At 40.2% G+C, this 20692-nt stretch overlaps 2 protein-coding genes across 6 annotated transcripts in view; one reads left to right on the forward strand and one right to left on the reverse strand.

The window, feature by feature from the left end:
* LOC122543852 (probable G-protein coupled receptor 75) overlaps positions 1-7146 on the reverse strand; it is a 10822-nt gene extending 3676 nt beyond the window's left edge. The window contains exon 1 of the mRNA XM_043682682.1: positions 6879-7146. The gene's annotated coding sequence lies outside the window, so the exon portion shown is untranslated. The remainder of the gene's footprint in view (positions 1-6878) is intronic.
* The window catches only part of LOC122543853 (acylphosphatase-2-like), a 65267-nt gene that overhangs the window by 8866 nt on the left and 35709 nt on the right, over positions 1-20692 (forward strand). For 3 of the 5 annotated variants that reach the window (XM_043682683.1, XM_043682685.1, XM_043682688.1), the window contains exon 2: positions 12184-12341. In XM_043682683.1, coding sequence (XP_043538618.1) covers positions 12184-12341 — 158 coding nt within the window. Of the gene's footprint in view, positions 1-7216; positions 7301-12183; positions 12342-20692 lie in introns of those variants that run through there. The other 2 variants (XM_043682687.1, XM_043682684.1) reach the window with 2 other exon arrangements.

Consider the following 20692-nt stretch of genomic DNA (forward strand, 5'->3'; position numbering starts at 1 on the left):
TCACCCTCACCTTGACCTCCTTCCACCTATCGCATTTCCAACGCCCCTCCCCCAAGTCCCTCCTCCATACCTTTTATCTTAGCCTGCTGGACACACTTTCCTCATTCCTGAAGAAGGGTTCATGCCCGAAACGTCGATTCTCCTGCTCCTTGGATGCTGCCTGACCTGCTGCGCTTTTCCAGCAACACATTTTCAGCTCTGATCTCCAGCATCTGCAGTCCTCACTTTCTCCCTTTGGATATTGGTGAGCAGGTCATTGCTAAGTAGGTGCTGATTGATAGCACCATTGATGGCAGCTTCCATCATTTTACTGATGGGTCAAGAGTAGACTCATGGGGCAGTAATTGGGTGGGATTGGATTTGTCCTGCTTTTTGAGTACAGGACGTACTGTGGCAATTTTCCAGATTTTTGGTTAGATGCTAGTGTTGTAACTGTATTGGAACAGATTGGCTAGGAAATCGAGGGCAGGTAATAGGCCAGCACGGAATGTCCAGGTGGATGGAGTGTTTTGGAGGTGGGCGAAGGGGTCCTTGGAAGGTGGGCGGGAGTCCTGATTGTGAAAGTAAGCTCTGAGGTGGAGGCGCGGATCGGCAGATTCTGGAGCACAAATTTTCAGTACTATTGCCGGAATGTTGTCAGAGCCAATAGTCTTTGCAGTATCCAGTGCCTCCAATCATTTTTTGATATCATGAGTGAATCAAATTGGCTGAAGATTAGTATCTGTGATGCTGGGTCCACTAAAGAAGGTGGATCATCCAATCGGCACTTCTGGCTGAAGATTGCTGCAAATACTTCAGCCTTCTCTTTTGCTCTGATGCGCTGGGCCCTTTCATTGTTGGGGATGGAGATATTTGTAGAGCCTCTTCTTCCAGTGAATTGTTTAATTGTCCACTGTCATTTATGACTGGATGTGGCAGGACTACAGCAGTTAGGTCTGATCAGTTGGTTGTGAGATCGTTTAGCTCTGTCTATCACTTGCTACTGACATTGTTTTTGCACACAAGTAGTCCTGTTTGGTAGTCCTGTTAACACCTAATTTTTAGGTTGTTCCTGGCATGACCGCCTGCACTCTCATCCCAAGTTGCTCGTAGGTCTCTACTGTAAATTTTATTTTAAACCTGAAGATGCTACAGATGTGAAATAAAGATAGAAATTGTTGCAGAGCTGCTGTTGTCACTTTAAAATAGGATAGGGTTAATACTTTCAGTGTTCAGAATTCTATCAGTAGATGTACACATGACATGTTAACTTTATTTTAAGTTGCACATTCACCCACTGTATATCTCAAGAATTTTCTCTTTTAAGTATTTTGCTCAATCCTTGCCTGCATGCGAACATTCATCAGATGATGGACTGTTCATTGTATTCTCTTTTGAGATCCAATGAGCATCTGCACATAGAGATATGAGTGAGAGTGAAAATTCAGCATGTTGGTGCACTGTTTAAAATCCTATCCTAGGTTCTTTTTATAATCTTGATATCAGTTCCATACTGAACATACAAAATGGGAGCAGGTCAATTGACAAAAACATTGATGTTTGTTTCCACATGCATGGCAGACCTAATGCCTTGTGTTTACACAAACCTCCATGCCCCTTTATCTGCCTTTCTTTCGAGCACCTGTCTAACCTATATTTTCTCGAGTTTTCTGTCTGAAAACAGGTTTGATTCACAGCACTATGATCTTTACTATGAGTAGGACAAGGAAACAGGTTCAAAATCTATCCTAGGTGGAGCAGGTTTTGGACACTGTGCCTTTGGCACCAATCTGAGCCATTGAGGCAACCAGCCAACTGGATGTCTGAAGAACCCAAGTTGCTGTAGCAGCATACACCTTTATATGCATGTTGTAGTCTGGAGCTATGATAGTAATGGTAGAGGCTGCAATTTATTTCCATCACGGCTAGTCAGGAATATCTGCTTTCACCGGCGTATGTTGGAAGGATTTGAAGGTTGATGCTTAGCCTGTCTTGATTGTATTACAAAAGCCGACTCCTTAGCTTTTATATGCTGGAATGGTCTTGACTACAAAGCTTTTGGCCCATTTTGCCAGAATATTTTCTAATCTAACCTATTTAATTCATCCAAAACACTGGTAGTGTACTTCACAGCTTGAAAATGTTCTCTTGCATTCTGTTCTCAAACATACATTTGACTTATATTGCTGTTTTTTTCTGGAGAGGTGTGGAGAGAAATTTGCTGATTTCTAATTGGAACCATGGATAGAAAATGTATCTTCAATTGTGATTGCCAGATACCAAATATGATACCTGTAGACGTGTTGGCATATTTTAAAATTATGCATTTATTAAAATAGCAAAGAAGAATTCTGAGCAGATTAAACTTTTTTCTTTAATAGTGATGCAGCCTGTTTTAAGGCCTGTGATTACAAGTTACTTTTCAAATGGTCAATATTTCTAAATCCTTTTATTGTCCAGACGCACCTCTAATTAGGTATTAAATTCAGTTGTTCTGCTGACTTGGCCTTTCGTCCTGATTTTTTAATTTTTAACTTTAATCCCCAGGTTTTTGAGACCTTCACCATAAAGAATGATTTGCTTGCAAGAAATTTTATTAAGTCCTTTCTAATTCTTGGTGAACCAAAGCTATACTTTCATAGTATGAACTGTAATATACTTTGAGACCATTGTGGTTGCGAATAACATTAGAGAAATGTGATGTCTAATTTGATAACTTGAAAGCAAGGACAGAAAGTTTTACTGAGAAATTAGGCATAGAACAGGGAAGTAACATATGCTACAATAGATTAATTTGGTGCTGTATATGCCCTTTAGGATTCATTAGGCTAATTAAATAAAGCAACTAGCTGAAGAATATTCCCAGTGGCCTTATTAAACTTGTACTCTTGCACAAAAACTTTTGGAATAGTTCTTAATATAAATTAGGTTTTGTATATGAACGAATAATTCTTTCACTATTATAGCCCTTAATATGTGTAGCATTCTATGGATTATATCTCATTCTGATTTAATTTAGCTGGACAAATTTAACCAAATTGGACTCTGATGTCATTATCACCACACCATAGATACTACATGGTTATTTACACAAAAGCAATGTTGGCCTCACAAGAATGCATAAAAATATACTCAAACCATTTCGCATCTCAGGTTGTCCATACAACACAAGCCCTTTACTTGGTGCTTGTGCCATAAAAACCTACTCTTCTTGTAAGACCATAACATGTTTATCCAGTGAATCACACACAACCAGGCTCAATATTTATAATTTTCAAATGCTGAATAAATTAATCTTAAAGCAGAATTTGGAACACTACATCTTATCTCAGTGCCTTTGGCTGAATGGAGACAAAGTTGCTAAAGATTTTCCCATTCTCAATTACTGCAACCTTTGCTGGAAATGTGCCCAAGTCAAAAGAATTCTAATGTATTTACAGCTGGATAGTTTCTCTACTATCACTGAAGATTCACGTAAATGATAGGGGTAGGTTAGACAACAGAGATTCCTGGCAACTGTGAAATCATACCCTAAAAAGGGTCGAAAATGTATTTAACATTTCAACAAAGGAGGTATAAACTGTGAGTGTTAAAACAGGTATATGCGATCATATTCTGATAACTGAGCTGTTCTTGAACTTCAACTCAGTTCCTTATTTCAAATGATGTTGGAGTTTCATTTGCACCAGGAATTTGCGAAACTTTTTTTTAATGATGAGGCATATTGGAATTGGTTTTGGATTCCATTAAGTACATCTTAAGTGGGATTTGTCCAGGCCACTGGAAACTTGCTTATTTTTATTACAGAATTGATTTCATGCCACCTTGGTAAGAAACTACATCCTCTCAGCATCCAATTAAAACAAAACTAATGGAGCCAATTACTGCACTTGCTAGAATCTGTACTGAAAACAAAACATGCTGGAAATCACAGTGGGTCAGGCTGCATCCATGGAGAGAGCAAGCTAATGTTTTGAGTCTAGATGACGAATGAAGAGTCTGATGAAGTCACCTGCACTCAAAGCGTTAGCTTGCTGTCTCTCTATGGATGCTGCCTCACCTGCTGTGATTTCCAACATTTTTTGTTTTCAAAACAAAAATAGCTTCTGCTTCCCAACTCAATTTTCCTACTGATCTTGGCTGCTTGCTGTTTTATTGGTTTGGATATGCCAGATCAAGAGAGTGCAGCATCAAGTCTCAGGATAGCAACTGCTGTGAGAGCCTGGAACAGTGCTGAAGTGCAAATCATCAATGAACAAATAAGACAAGAGAAGGGAATTGAGGAGGAAGTAATAGATCGAAAGGAGAAAAACAGTTCTATTAGAACAGTCAAGAAAGGGAACTAAGGGAGGCATTTCTGAGTATTGGGAAGAGTGTTGTATTGTCTCTTTCTAGGTTCATACAAAGTTGAGGGGTCTGCATTGAGTTGAACACAGTTTTAGTGGAGACTTGTAACTTGAGCCTACATGTGCTAAACAATGTGCAAGAAAAATGAATAATGTGAGATTGTATCACTTCCTGTGAGTATAAACATATATTTAAAAAATTTTTTTAAAAGCATTTAACAATCACATTACTACAATAGCTGGGTGATTGACAGTCCTTAATATCAATTTTTCAATCAGTGGAACAATCAGACTTAACACAATGTGCTAATAATTTGCCAAGGGGAATGCAGGAAAATTCCTGAAACTTTAACCATACTTTTCCAGTTGCCCTTGTATTATCTTGTCAGGCCAAATCCTGGAATTACTCCAGTTACTAATTGAGAACATTGGAATGTAAATCTGATTCACAAGTTCAGGCGACATTGCAATTTCTGGGAACAACATCCTTTTCAATATTTAAGGTGAGTTCCAGGTGTGCGGAATGGAAATAATTGAGAGCTTATCCATGATGGGGCATGGGGGAAACTAACATAGCATTACAGAATTTAAAGCACTCTAACAGGTTAAAAGGCTAAGCATCATTGCCAGCATTGATTTTTGAGCGTCGAAGGATGTTCTTCTCCATTAAATGCCAATTACATCAGCTGGGGACAAATAGCTCCTTTACTGATCCATGGAAAAGGCAGTGCAGAAGGTAAAGAGATCCAAGTTTACCAAGGAAAACTACTCAGGGGACACTAAAAATGGATGGCCAATGCAGTGACTGACAATTCTTGATAAAGCTTACTTAACTGTGCCAGGTCAGTCAAGATAAAAACAGTTGACCACATCTTTCTAGAATGTAGTCTATTAAACTACTTATTATCCATGCTGGACTGTGGCTTCTTTAAGCTGTCACCTGTGTGTGTTCCTTCATGCAAACCCTTGCTTGCTGTCAACTTGGAGAAAGGTCATGCATGGGAAGTAGATGCGTGTTATTTGTATATTTCAATGCATTGGTTATTATTTGCACATTGAGATCTATATGTTTAGATTAGATTAGATTAGATTACAGTGTGGAAACAGGCCCTTCGGCCCAACAAGTCCACACCGACCCGCCGAAGCGAAACCCACCTATACCCCTACATTTACCCCTTACCTAACACTACGGGCAATTTAGTATGGCCAATTCACCTAACCTGCACATCTTTGGACTGTGGGAGGAAACCGGAGCACCCAGAGGAAACCCACGCAGACACGGGGAGAACGTGCAAACTCCACACAGTCAGTCGCCTGAGTCGGGAATTGAACCCGGGTCTCTGGCGCTGCGAGGCAGCAGTGCTAACCACTGTGCCACCGTGCCGCCCATGTTTTGCTGATAAAAGATCCTTTGTCCTTGTTTTTGAGGATGAGAAGGTCCATTGCACATGAGAGAGATTTAGAGCAGGTAGTAGACTTGCAAACTAATTTTCTCCCGAAGAGAGAGGACCAAATTCTGACAGTGATGAAGAATTTAGCATGTGGAAGTTTCTAAGTTCTTGATATTCTGCTTCTCTTCCTTCCCCCCCATTATGAGCTGTCACTCAATCATATCATAAAATCTTTATTAATTTCTGCAAAAGATAGTGAGTACACTCCTCAAAATGAATAATAAACTTTTGGGCATAATTTTTGATAATTCATTTTGACTTGAATCTACTTTGTAACCTAATTTTAAAACAGCAAATTCCTTTAGCCATCAACGATGCTGCAGCTGGAAGCAGCCTGCAACCATGCCCACACTAAACCTGAATGTACTGTGAAGATTTATCTTATTATAATTTAGCATGCCTGTTCTGGCTAGCTGTTCCATTTTGAATATGCAGTAGTATTTGGAGAAGAAAGTTGGATGATCAGCCTTGTAGTATAGTCTTCATCAAAGGGAACCATTCTGCTCAAAAGAATTAGATTAGGGCTTCAGACCTTTTCTTGGGCAGATATTATAAGTGTTAACGTATTCTGCTCTCGAAGGGCACATTTATTAATTTTTGCTAGAAATAGTGGAGAGGAAAGCTTATGTCTCTGCACATAGAATTTTTTATCCTATGCTGTTCAAATGCTGTCCTTGTACATTCCCTTCCGGTGTTCATGTTTGTTGTGTTGCAGATTGATATATATTTATGCGGTTTCGAATAAGAAAGGTAGAATGTACATATAATGAACTCAAATACTCCAGCATCATGTATTTAGTTTCAAACATTACGCATAATAGCATTCATAATTAGTTCCATGTTGTATTGCATTGTAAGCCTGTAATATTTTTGGTATAACAAGATTGAAGGAAAAAAATGTTTGAGAAAGGCATTTCCAACAAAAGTGTTTTGTTTTAAAGTGCTATATTTTTAGCATGGGTATCTAAAAATTAATGATAAGCGCCATACTCTTATAAGTACTTCATTAGATGCCTACAATTTAATAGATACTGCAATAAAATAACAGCTTCTTAGCACCATGATCATTTATTCAGAAATGAGTTAGGCATTTAATACATACCAGTCAGCTTGTCTTTGATCACAGGGTCACATCTTAGCCGTAATGGATAGTGTGCTAAATCTCCGTGAGACGAGGAAGCAATTTGGCATTTGGATTAGGCACTGCAGGTTTTGACATTGACTGAGGAGATCAGAAATTCACAAACTTGACAAACACATATGTTGCATCAAATGCTTACTAGACACCTAACTATACTGCCAAAAAAATGCAAAACCAAATACAGAACAGAGGAAAAATGAAAATTAATCCACTCAATACACTGACACACATGCAGACTCATTGTTAAACAAGCTTTTTTTTCAATATCATGCAGCACTCTGTAGCAATCTCCTGTTTCTAAGGAGTGTTTCCATGGAAACTACGAGTACGTACGAATTAGAAATGTGTTTTGCTTCCAAGCCATCGCCCTGATGCTTTTATGGGTAGGTCAGTTATGATTGATAAAGCTGCTCGTAGATAGATGTTTATTTATGTGATAAATCCAAATAGTCATTTGTGTGATTTGTCTTTTATTTGAGGCCCTTTATGATAAGAAATAATATTCTATCTCAGCTTCTGGTGCTGCACGAGCTGTTCATTTATTAATGTTCTCGGTCTGCTTTGCCTCAGCTTTGCATTATTCCATATTTATGCATTGTAACCTTTTTTTTAAAATTCTTTCATGGGATGTGAGCATTGCTGGCAAGGACAGCATTTGTGATCCATCCCTAACTGCTCTTGAGAAAAATGATGGTGAACCACTCACTTTGAACTGCTGTGGTGTATTTGATACCTAAAAATGCATGTAGAACTTGATGCTATGTGCTTAAGGGTGTGTACTACTTGTGTAAGGACCAGGCACCATTCCATATGATGTTTGGGAATGGAGGAATATGCACGCTATATGTTTGCAGGCAGAACCAATGCGTCCCTGAGGCTGTACTTGAAATTTAGTCTGAAATGTCTCGTCAAACTCCTCACTTTTGCCAAAGGGAACATTTTCACATAGAGTAGTTAAGTCTTCAACAGTTTCATTAATTAGATTAGATTAGATTAGATTACAGTGTGGAAACAGGCCCTTCGGCCCAACAAGTCCACACCGACCCGCCGAAGCGAAACCCACCCATACCCCTACATTTACCCCTTACCTAACACTACGGGCAATTTAGTATGGCCAATTCACCTAACCTGCACATCTTTTGGACTGTGGGAGGAAACCGGAGCACCCGGAGGAAACCCACGCAGACACAGGGAGAACATGCAAACTCCACACAGTCAGTCGCCTGAGTCGGGAATTGAACCCGGGTCTCTGGCGCTGCGAGGCAGCAGTGCTAACCACTGTGCCACCGTGCCGCCCCCACGGTGTTCTCCTCCGAGGTTATCCTGGGATTTTCATCAGTCTGCCATGTTTCCTCGGTTCCATGAGTCCTCTATCTGAAGGTAGGTCCTTGGCTTGTTGTTTGCTGATGCTTCATCCTGAGGTTTTTGCCAGTGATGGTTTGCCATTGTTCCTCACACTCTGGGGGCAGGATTTGGACGCATGCTTCAAGTCAACCTTGGGTGGAACAGAAAATCAAACTCACACTATGTTAGAATTATTCTGAACCTTTACATCGAGCCAATTGAACTAACCAGCTACCCCTTTTTTTTCATATCTTGAGCAAAATCACAACAGTTTGTAGCAACAGACCAATATAGTATGGATATTTCCCAAAGTACTGTTTGTGATGAGAACAAAATAGGAAGGGATTAAATACTAAATTTGACTGCAAAATCTTGGAATAAAACTTTTTAGGTGTTAATGTAGCTTTGAAACTGTAGGACATGATTGTGCACTTGACAAAAATCTTGAGCTCTTGATGGTAGTCTAGGTTGAAATCTGATGGAAGACTAGAAGCAGGCTGGTTGACTAAATTTCTAACCGATTGATAGGCATAAAAAGTATCCATCTGCTCATATATTTAGAGAGAAAAAGAAACTGTTTGTAACACAAAATAGTTAGAATTTTCTCCCAGGGAACAGTTGGGAAAGGGGCAGGAGAGGAAGATGATCAAGTGGGTTGATGTTGGGTAGATACCTGTCAATAAAAGAATTATGTTCTGGGCAGTAAAGCCCAAGCTTCACCTTGCTATCCTTCTGCCAACTGAAGCTGTTAAGTGTTAAATTAATAGCTACCACTACACATTTGACTCTGATTTGTAGGGGAGAAAAGTGGCAGCTTTTTTGCCTGGTAACATGGAGAAGCCTGCCTGGGCTCTCAATCTGCCTCAACCTAATTTCAGAGGCAGGACATTGTTATTGAAATCCAGTCTGCCTCTGTTACTCTAAATTTCTATTCCCATTTCTCATGATCCCTCCCCAAAAAGTAATTTAATTTGCCTGCTGCTCCGTGATATTGGCATTGCTGTCTGTGAGCAGCCTCATTCTCTGTGGCGATACTGCTGTTTACAGTTACTGGCAGTCTCTGATTGTCTGTAGCTTTGGGCAAAACAGAACATTATTGTCCCATGAAATGATTCACTAAAAAACCCACCAGGAGACTACTTAGAGTTTCCTTTTGTGGTGGAGCAGGGGGTGTTTGAATATTTTGGCACCTACCACCACACCCAGAAAGAAACTCTGGAAAATTGCACCCAGTAATTGATCTGAACAATTGCAGCGAAATATGTAAATTTTAAAAGTATAGTCTATGCATGAATGATAACTTTGAGAAGTATTCCTCTATGAACTTTATTAAGTAATTAATTAATTTCTGTGCTGAATATTTACTGCAGAATGCTGTCTGTGTGAAAAATGTGACCGAGTGGTATTCTATTTAAGGGTTCATGCAGTCATTTACAACAATTAATAAAGCCACAAGCTTTGATTTTTTAAAAATTAAGTCACACATGGGACATGGTTCTTTCTGGCTAGTCCACATTATTTCCCCATCCCTCGTTGCCCTTGAGAAGGTGGTGGCGAGCTGTCTTTTTGAATTGCTGTAGTATGTGCACGTTCGGTAGACCTACAATACAGTGAAGAAGAGAATTACAGAATATTTACCCAGTGACAGTGCAGGAACCAAAGGATATCGCAGATAGTGGTGTTCCCATATGTGCCCTTGTCCTTCAAGATGGTAGTAATCATGGGTTTGCTGCGTAAAAATCTTTGGTGAATTTCAGCAGTGCATCTTGTACACTGCTGCTACTGAGCATCAATCATGGGATAAGACAATGTTTATGGATGTGGTGCCAAACAAGCAAGAAATTGGAGTTGTGAATGCAGCCCAGTCCAACATGCAAACCAGCCTTCGAAATATTGACTCCATCTATATTTCCCACTGACTCAGGAAAGCAACCAACATAATCAAAGACCCTTCCCAACTCCGTTATACACTTTTCCATCTGGCACAAGTTATAAAAGTTTGAAAATATGTGCCAACAGATTCAAGAACAGCTTATTCCCTGCTGTTATCAGACTTTTGAATGGACCTCTCATATTAGAGTTGATCTTTCTCTGCACCTTCTCTATACTCTATTTTCTGTATTCTGTTCTTTTACCCTGATGTATTTATGTAAGGTACGATTTGCCTGGATAGCACACAAAACAGTACTTTTCACTGTATCTCGGTAAATGTGACAATAATAAATCAAATCAAAGCAGGTTGCTCTGTTCTGGATTGTGTCTAGCTTCTTGACTTGTAGGAGTTCCCTCAGCCAGGCAAGTGGGAAAAATTCCCTCACAGTCTTGAATTGTGCCTTGCAAATGGTGGACAGACTTTGAATCAGGAGGTGAGTTATTCGCTGTAGTATTCCAAGCCTCTGAAACAGCTCTTTTAGCCACTGTGTTTTTGAGTCTAGTTTAGATCAGATGTTGATAGTAGGGGATTCAGTGACAATATTGCCTTTGAATATCAAGGGGTGGTGGTTAGATTGTCTCTTACCGGAGATGGTCATTATCTGACATTTGTGTGGCATCAGTATCTCTTGCCACTTTTCAGCCCAAGCCTGGATATCATCCAAGTCATGCTGCATTTGGTCATGGACTGCTTCAGCATCTGAGGAATTGTGAATGGTGCAAAACAATGTGCAGCCTTTGGCACCATCCCCACTTCTGACTTTTTGATGGAGAGGAGGTCATTGATGAAACAGCTGAAGATCATTGGGCCTAGGACATTATCCTGAGGAATTCCTGCAGAGATGTCCTGGAGCTGAGATGACTAACAACCACAACCATCTTCCTAGTTTGGATTATCTGCCTGGAATCATTAACATTACTTGACTTGAATGCTATTTCGATTTTATGCTTTATTTTTGTTCTGCATCGAGGACCTTTGCAAATGGAAATTAATAGTGTAATCTTTCAACTATTCACAACTCGTGAGAAATAACTCAATCCTTGAATAGTTTTATTAGCAAATAAAATGCAAAATGGTTGTGAGAGATAGAAGATAGGTGCCAAAAAGAGAAAGTGATTGAGAACCACCTACTTTTAAACAGGGAATATCAGGATCATAGAGACCTGACAGTGTGGAAACGGGCCCTTGGTCCAGCAAGTCCACACTAGCCCATTCCCCCCACAATCCTATATTTACCTCTGACTAATGCACCAAACCTACACATCCCTGAACACTATGGGCAATGTAGCATGGCCAGTTCACCTAACCTGCACATCTTTGGATTGTGGGAGGAAACCAGAGCACCCAGAGTAAACCCACGCAGAGATGGGGAGAATGTGCAAACTCCTCTCACTCACCCGAGGCTGGAATTGAACCCAATCCCTTGGGCTGCGAGGCAACAGTGTTAACCATTGAGCCACCATATCACCAGAATTGACAGCCAGCATGGCAGATTTGAGAAAACACTACCTTTGGTAGAACATTGGTGTGTAAAGATTAAAAATGCTACAATTTAAAAATAACGGCACTTAGTTTATTTGTATATTTATTTTCTGATTAAGGTGACATAATATTCAAGGCTGTGAGCTAGAAGGTGGGACATGTATAGGCTTAGAGTTTTTTTGGTCTATCTAGACTCAATGGGCTGAAGGGCCTCTTCAGTAGTATATGATTCTGTGAAACATCATGAATGGATCAATATTTCATCCCAATTGTTAACACTTTTAAATGATTAAACAAAACAACGATATATGAGTCTGTAAAGCATTCAATACAGAATAAATTAAAACTCTAGTGAATAATAAACAATACTAGTTTCTGGACAGAAATACATCTGCCACAATGCAAGCACAAACTCTCACAATATATTAAATTAATAAAAATTGAGTCAATCTTTGTTGTTTTCTTGCATGTTCATTTCACTCCCTCCTCTCTCTCTTTTGCTGACAGAAGGATTTTGTTCCTATCGGGCTCCTGTACTTACCACAGCCAGAAGCGCCGGCTCAGCTGTCAGATTGCAGCACTTTCCATTTTACCAGCTTTAGAGATGAGTTCCTACGCAACAGCATTGAAATCGGTGGATTATGAGATCTTCGGGGAAGTACAGGGTTGGTATATTGCAGGGCAGGACTCCTTTCCTGCAAATTCTCCTTGATTTTATTTAATCTCCTTTTTAATTCTCTGACTTTACCAAGGGGGTGTGTCTGCTGAAAATAGCGTAGCAAAACTGACTCAAGTTGCAGTAGCCATCTGCCATCAAACTGGCAAATGCCAAGGAAATGCTGATTAATTTATAAGACCACTGCTTTATGAATCTCATGTGTTTCACTGACAGTGACTGATAACTTTTAACTTTGATAAGTAAAATTTGACAATTTAGGTGTTAAACTACATTGAATTTCAGATTATTTAATTATACTGTGCGGTAATATATTTTTAAAAATTATGCTTACTGTACAGAATGTTGCACCATTGATTGATGGCTTTTAGAAAAATCAAGTTGTCAAGAATCATTATAAATGATCCCTCAGATATCCAAATGACCTTGCGGACAAAATACCTGCATAACATTGAGATTTAAGATGGAGTGGTAAAGTATCCACAGATTAGGGATAGGTAGAGTCAATTACTTTGAATTGGAGATATGGGAGTGTGGCGTGAAAGGAGAAATTTAATGTAGTTACTATGTACAGTGGCATTGGAGTTGATTTACTTGGCCAGTATGACCTGTGATACCAACTAACAGGTTTGTTGCTTTTCAGTTTTGGAACCAGACCTGTTTCTGGTCAGGTGAGGAATTGAGTATTTGAAGTTTGTGTCTGAAGCATGTAGGAACTTCACTAAGATAGTCAAGAAGGTGGTGAGAGATGTGCTATTTCATTTTGTAGATCAAAGATGTCCGGGATGCCATATTTCCTGTACCCATAGGTAATCTTGCAGAGGGTGACCTGGATAGACCTTTCTGGCTGGAGGACTTTGAAAGGCCTACAGGGCTTCAGCTAAATGTTCTTATCATAACTGTCCTGACTGCCTCCTAGGATCTTTCCCAAAATGCTCTTTCTTTAAAAAACCTATGTCTTTCAGAAGCTTTAGTCATGCCTCCCGATATCTGCTTTGGTTTGGTACACATTTTTTGACTTTACGAGATGTTTATGGATTTACTTCTATGTTAAAGATAATGCTTGCACTTGACCTTTTAATGTCAGTTCGAAATAATTTAGAATTGAGTTAGACCTGTAAACAAAAAAAGTCACTTTATTGTATACACATTCAAAGATAATTAATAATTTCACTGCAAGTTGTGAACTAAGCCTCACTCGTTAGGTGAAAGTAGGATCAGACTCAGCTGTGACACCACTCTTCCTATGGTCAAGTATTCTAGGTGCATGTCAAGATAATCACTTCGGTGACAGTAGTCCTTTGCAAACTATCCTAATAAGCTATTCTAGTCAAAGTTGATTCCTTCTGGAGAACAGATATATGAAATGGTATTGTGATTTTCTAATGATAATTTCACTTAAAATAGTGACTGTGGATGGCGTGATCTGGGAGCTGCCCTGGAAAATAATAATCACTTTTGTAATTGTGAAGGAGCTGAGTTAATGTGCATTATTTGAATTTACATAACTAAAGCATATTTGTTTAATTAATATTCTGTTTATTATATTAGCTTCGCTTCTTCAGTGACCAGTTCTATTTGCTGCCAGCTCAACAAACTTGCACAGAGTAGTTGCTATTGATGTTGCACAATTTGCAGTGGCTTCTTTGGCAACACCTTTCAAGCCTGTGACCTTGGATACAGATAGGGATAGGGATGGTAGGAACACCGCCAGCTCAAAGTGTACCTATTGACTTTAACATATGTCATGATTCCTCAATTGCCACTGGGTCAAATTCTACAATTCTGTACCTTCACTGCATACAGGGTTCAAGAAAGCAGCCCATCGTCATTTTTGCAGTCAATTTAGGAATGGGATGATAAATTCTGGCCTTGCCAATCATATCAGTTCCAAGAATTAATCAAAAATGAACCTGCATTCAAATAAAATTCTTAAAGGGTTCCTCCCAGAATGCTTTTCTTCTACCCAATAGATAACACTTTGAAGAGGGTGTGTGCTTTCATCTGATAAGTGACTCAGTGGTATCACTGCTGCCTAACTATCAAGAACTCTGGTTCAATTCCAGCTTTGAGTGACAGTGTGGAGTTTGCATATTTTCCCTGCATCTGCATAGGTTTCCATCAGGTGCTCAGGATTTTGTACACAATCCAAAGATGTTAGCGAGTTTTGAGAAGACTTGTAGCTCAGGTTGAGGTTTTGGATGTAGGTTTGCTTGCTGAGCTGAAAGGTTCATTTCCAGACGTTTCTTTATCTTACTAGATAACATCTTCAGTGGACCTCGTGTGAAGCAATGCTGAAAATTCCTGCTTTCTATTTATATGCTTGGGTTTCTTTGGGTTGGTGATGTCATTTCCTGTGGTGATGTTATTTCCTGTGGTGAAGTCACTTCCTGTTCCTTTTCTCAGAGGGTGGTAGATGGGGTCTAACTTGTGTTTGTTGATAGAGTTCTGGTTGGAATGCCATGATTCTAAGAATTCTTGTGCGTGACTTTGTTTGGCTTGTCCTAGGATGAATGTATTGTCCCAGTCAAAGTGGTGTCCTTCCTCATCCATATGTGAGGATACTAGTGAGAGAGGGTCATGTCTTTTTGTGGCTAGTTGGTGTTCATGTATGCTGGTGGCTAGTCTTCTGCCTGTTTGTCCAGTCAAGTGTTTGTTACAGCCCTTGCATGGTATTTTGTAAATGACATTAGTTTTGCTCATTGTCTGTATAGGGTCTTTCAAGTTCATTAGCTGCTGTTTTAGTGTGTTGGTGGGTTTGTGGGCCACCATGATGCCAAGGGGTCTGAGTGATCTGGTAGTTATTTCTGAGATGTCTTTGATAAAGGGGAGAGTGGCTCGGGTTTCTGGCCGTGTTTTGTCTGCTTGTTTGGGTTTGTTGCTGAGAAATCGGCGGACTGTGTTCATTGGATACCCATTCTTTTTGAATACATGGTATAGGTGATTTTCCTCTGCTCTGCATAGTTCCTCTGTGCTGCAGTGTGTGGTGACTCGTTGAAATAATGTTCTGATGCAGCTTCATTTATGGGTGTTGGGATGGTTACTTCTGTAGTTCAATATTTGGTCTGTATGTGTTGTTTTTCTGTAGACGCTGGTTTGAAGTTCCCCATTGGCTGTTCGCTCTACTGTGACATCTAGGAGTGGCAGTTTGTTGTTGTTTTCCTCCTGTTTAGTGAATTTTATGCCAGTAAGGGTATTATTGATGGTCTTGAAGGTTTCCTCTAACTTGTTTTGGTTAGTGATGACAAAAGTGTCATCCACATAGCGGACCCAGAGTTGGCAGAGCTGTTTGCTCAAGTCTCTGCAGTACTGCCTCTGCTAAGAACCCTGATATCGGAGATCCCATGGGTGTTCCATTCGTTTGTCTGTAAGTTTTGTTGTTGAAGGTGAAGTGGGTTGTAAGGCATAGGTCCACGAGCTTGATGACATTCTTCTTGTTGATGAAGTTGGTGGTGTTTTGTATATGTCTCTTTGGGTCTGCTAATAGTGTAGTCAGTGTTTCCTTGGCCGGGTTAATGTTGCCAGCTCTGCCAACCATCCAACTCCAACTCTGGGTCCGCTATGTGGATGACACCTTTGTCATGGGCTAAGTATCTTCTTTCTACAGTGTAGGGATACTATGGTTCTATGATAATTCAACAAAAAGAGAATTTATAAAATGGGAGCAGACTAGATAGGAATGTCCCCTTGAATGCAAATTTCTCCATTATAATGCAGAAATGGACTAAATAATCAGAACCAATCATAAATACTGACGTGGAAGAAAATGAAGTTGGTTACATTTTAAATGTTTTTGAAAGTGATCTGTTCAGGAAAGACTGTTTGAATCAAAAATGATAGGATTGAAAAGTGTAAATCTCTTCCAATAGGATCGTGGTGGTAAAACCTTTATAAGTATTTAGGAAACAATTTGGATATTATCATGAGAAAGCTGTAAACTTGTGGATCAATTATAGATGGAACGTCCTTGCAAACCACAGTTTCAAACTTGACTGTGGAGAATATCTGTCGATTCAATTTTATTTCAGTTAGTTGCAGTGTCCCATAAACAGGAGGGTATTCCGTGTATGTTGCTGAGTCTGCAATCTGTCCAATTGTCATTTTCTCCCCTTGTCCATTTGTCACAGAGCCATAGAAATGTATAGCACAGAAGCAGACCCTTCGTTCCAACTCATCTGTACTGACCAGATATCCTAAATTAATCTAGTCCCATTTGACAGAACTTGGCCAATATACGTCTAAACCCTTCCTATTCATATATCCATCCAGATGCCTTTTAAATATTGTAATTGTACCAGGCTCCACCACTTCCTCTGGCAGCTCATTCCATACATGCACCACCCTCTGTGAAAATGTTGCCCCTTAGGTCCCTTTTAAATTTTCCCCTCTCACCGTAAACCTATACTGTCTAGTTTTGGACTCCTACCCTGGGAAAAGACCTTGTCTATTCACCCTATCCCTGCCCCTCATGATTTTGTACACTTCTATAAGGTCATCCCTCAGCCTGTGATATTCCAGAGAAAATAGCCATGGCCTATTCAACCCCTCCCTATAGCTCAAATCCTCTAACCTTGGCAACATTCTTGTAAAATCTTTTCTGAACCCTTTTAAGTTTAACAACATCCTTCCTATAGCAGGGCGACTAGAATTGAAAGCAGTATTCCAATGGTGGCCTCACCAATGTCCTAGATAGCTGCAATATGACCTCCCAACTCCTATACTCATTGCACTGACCAATAAAAGAAATCATACCAAATGCCGCCTTCACTATCCTACCTACTTGGCGAGTCCACTTTCAAGGAACTATGAATCTGCACTCCAAGGTCTCTTTGTTCAGCAATACTTCCCAGGACCTTACCATTACGTGTATAAGTCCTGCCCTGATTTTGTCTTTTCAAAATGTAGCACCTCGCATTTATCCAAATTAAACTCCATCTGCTACTCCCCGGTCCATTGGTCCAGCTGATCAAGATCCCACTGTATTCTGAGGTAACCTTCTTTGCTGTCCACTACATCTCTAATTTTGGTGTCATCTGCAAACTTAATAACTGTGCCTCCTATGTTCACATCCAAATCATTTATATAAGTGATGAAAAGCAGTAGACCCAGCACCAATCCTTGTGGCACACCACTGGTCACAGGCCTCCAGTCTGAAAAGCTACCCTCCACCACCACCCTCTGTCTTCTAACTTCGAACCAGTTCTGTATCCAAATGGCTAGTTCTCCCTGTAATCCATGAGATCTAACCTTGCTACCCAGCATACCATGAGGAATCTTCTCGATTGCTAAGTCCATATAGATCACGTCCACCGCTCTGCCCTCATCAATCCCCTTCATTACTTCTTCAAAAAACTCAATTAATTTTGTGAGATATAACTTCCCATGCACAAAGCCATGTTGACTATCCTTAGTCATTCCTTGCCTTTCCAAATACATGTAAATCCTGTCCCTCAGGACTCCCTGCAACAACCTACCGAGCACCGATGTCAGGCTCACTGGTCTGTAGTTCCCTGGCTTTTCCTTACCACCTTTTCTTAAATAGTGGCACAACGTTTTTTTTTATTTCAAAATGTTAGTCAACCTCCAGTCTTCTGGCACCTCTCCTCTGGCTATTGATGATACAAATATTTCAACAAGGGGACCAGCAATCACTTCCCTGGCTTCCCACAGAGCTCTAGGGTACACCTGACTAGATCCCAGGGATATATCCACCTTTATGCATTTTAAGACCTCCAGCACCTGCTCCTCTGTAGTATGGATATTTTTCAAGATGTCACAATCTATTTCCCCACATTCTATATCTTCCATGTCCTTCTCCACAGTAAATATTGATGCAAAATGCTCGTTTAGTACCTCCCCTGTCTCCTGCAGTGCCACACATAGGCTGCCTTGCTGATCTTTGAGGGGCCCTAATCTCTCCCTAGTTAGCCTTTTGTCTTTAATGTGTTTATAAAATACCTTTTGGATTCTCCTTAGCCCTATTTGCCAAAGCTATCTCATGTCCCCTTTTTAACCTCCTGATTTCCCTCTTAAGTGTACTCATACTGCATTTATACTCATTTAAGATTTCACTCGATCTCTGCTGTATATACCTGATATATGCTTCCTTCTTTTTCTTGACCGAACCTTAATTTCTGTAGTCATCCAACATTCCCTACACTTACCAGCCTTGCCTTTCACCCTAACAGGAGCATACTGTATCTGGACTCATTATCTCATTTTTGATGGCTTCCCGTTTTCCAGCCATCCCTTTACCTGCAAACATCTGCCCAATCAACTTTTGAAAGTTTTTGCCTAATACCATCAAAATTTTCCTTCCCCTAATTTAGAACATTAATTTTTAGATCTGGTTTATTCTCTTCCATCACTATTTTAAAGCTAATATAATTATGGTCGCTGGTCCCAAAGTGCTCCCTCACTGACAACTCAGTGATGGAGAAAGATCGCAAATGCAGTGGGTCCTTAAATTTCAACCTGTAGGTGGTGCTACAAGCTGTTCATGTGAATCACACTGTTACTGTAATGTGCACAGTGCAGGCCTTTTAATAATTGCTGCTGAGCTTAAACCTCTGCAACCGTAATTACAGGACTGTAATTGAGCCTGACAATGCTTCATGTTACATTGATTGTAGAAGACTTTATAAAATTCTCTCCTAGTATGTGGGTGCTGTGAGCTGGCCAGCATTTATTGCCCATCCTGAGTTGCTCTTGAAAAGGTGCTTTCTTGAAACTGCAGCAGTCCACGTACTAAACTGTGCTATAATTGTAGTAAGCAAATATATCACCTTTGTCATTCAAGGTGCAGTAAAACATCCTTCACAAAGCAGATCCAAACAGAGCCCACAGAGTCTGGATTAGTGGTGCTGGAAGAGCACAGCAGTTCAGGCAGCATCCAAGGAACAGTAAAATCGACGTTTCGGGTAAAAGCCCTTCAGGAATAAAAGCAGAGAGCCTGAAGCGTGGAGAGATAAGCTAGAGGAGGGTGGGGGTGGGGAGAAAGTAGCATAGAGTACAATAGGTGAGTGGGGGAGGGTCATCCCCTCCCCCACTCACCTATTGTACTCTATGCTACTTTCTCCCCACCCCCACCCTCCTCTAGCTTATCTCTCCACGCTTCAGGCTCTCTGCTTTTATTCCTGAAGGGCTTTTACCCGAAACGTCGATTTTACTGTTCCTTGGATGCTGCCTGAACTGCTGTGCTCTTCCAGCACCACTAATCCAGACTCTGTGGGCTCTGTTTGGATCTGCTTTGTGAAGGATGTTTTACTGCACCTTGAATGACAAAGGTGATATATTTGCTTACTACAATTATAGCACAGTTTAGTACGTGGACTGCTGCAGTTTCAAGAAAGCACCTTTTCAAGAGCAACTCAGGATGGGCAATAAATGCTGGCCAGCTCACAGCACCCACATACTAGGAGAGAATTTTATAAAGTCTTCTACAATCAATGTAACATGAAGCATTGTCAGGCTCAATTACAGTCCTGTAATTACGGTTGCAGAGGTTTAAGCTCAGCAGCAATTATTAAAAGGCCTGCACTGTGCACATTACAGTAACAGTGTGATTCACATGAACAGCTTGTAGCACCACCTACAGGTTGAAATTTAAGGACCCACTGCATTTGCGATCTTTCTCCATCACTGAGTTGTCAGTGAGGGAGCACTTTGGGACCAGCGACCATAATTATATTAGCTTTAAAATAGTGATGGAAGAGAATAAACCAGATCTAAAAATTAATGTTCTAAATTAGGGGAAGGAAAATTTTGATGGTATTAGGCAAAAACTTTCAAAAGTTGATTGGGCAGATGTTTGCAGGTAAAGGGATGGCTGGAAAACGGGAAGCCATCAAAAATGAGATAATGAGTCCAGATACAGTATGCTCCTGTTAGGGTGAAAGGCAAGGCTGGTAAGTGTAGGGAATGTTGGATGACTACAGAAATTAAGGTTCGGTCAAGAAAAAGAAGGAAGCATATATCAGGTATATACAGCAGAGATCGAGTGAAATCTTAAATGAGTATAAATGCAGTATGAGTACACTTAAGAGGGAAATCAGGAGGTTAAAAAGGGGACATGAGATAGCTTTGGCAAATAGGGCTAAGGAGAATCCAAAAGGTATTTTATAAACACATTAAGGACAAAAGGCTAACTAGGGAGAGATTAGGGCCCCTCAAAGATCAGCAAGGCAGCCTATGTGTGGCACTGCAGGAGACAGGGGAGGTACTAAACGAGCATTTTGCATCAATATTTACTGTGGAGAAGGACATGGAAGATATAGAATGTGGGGAAATAGATTGTGACATCTTGAAAAATATCCATACTACAGAGGAGCAGGTGCTGGA

This window comes from Chiloscyllium plagiosum, chromosome 45 (genome assembly GCF_004010195.1).
Source record: "Chiloscyllium plagiosum isolate BGI_BamShark_2017 chromosome 45, ASM401019v2, whole genome shotgun sequence".
NCBI lineage: Eukaryota > Metazoa > Chordata > Chondrichthyes > Orectolobiformes > Hemiscylliidae > Chiloscyllium > Chiloscyllium plagiosum.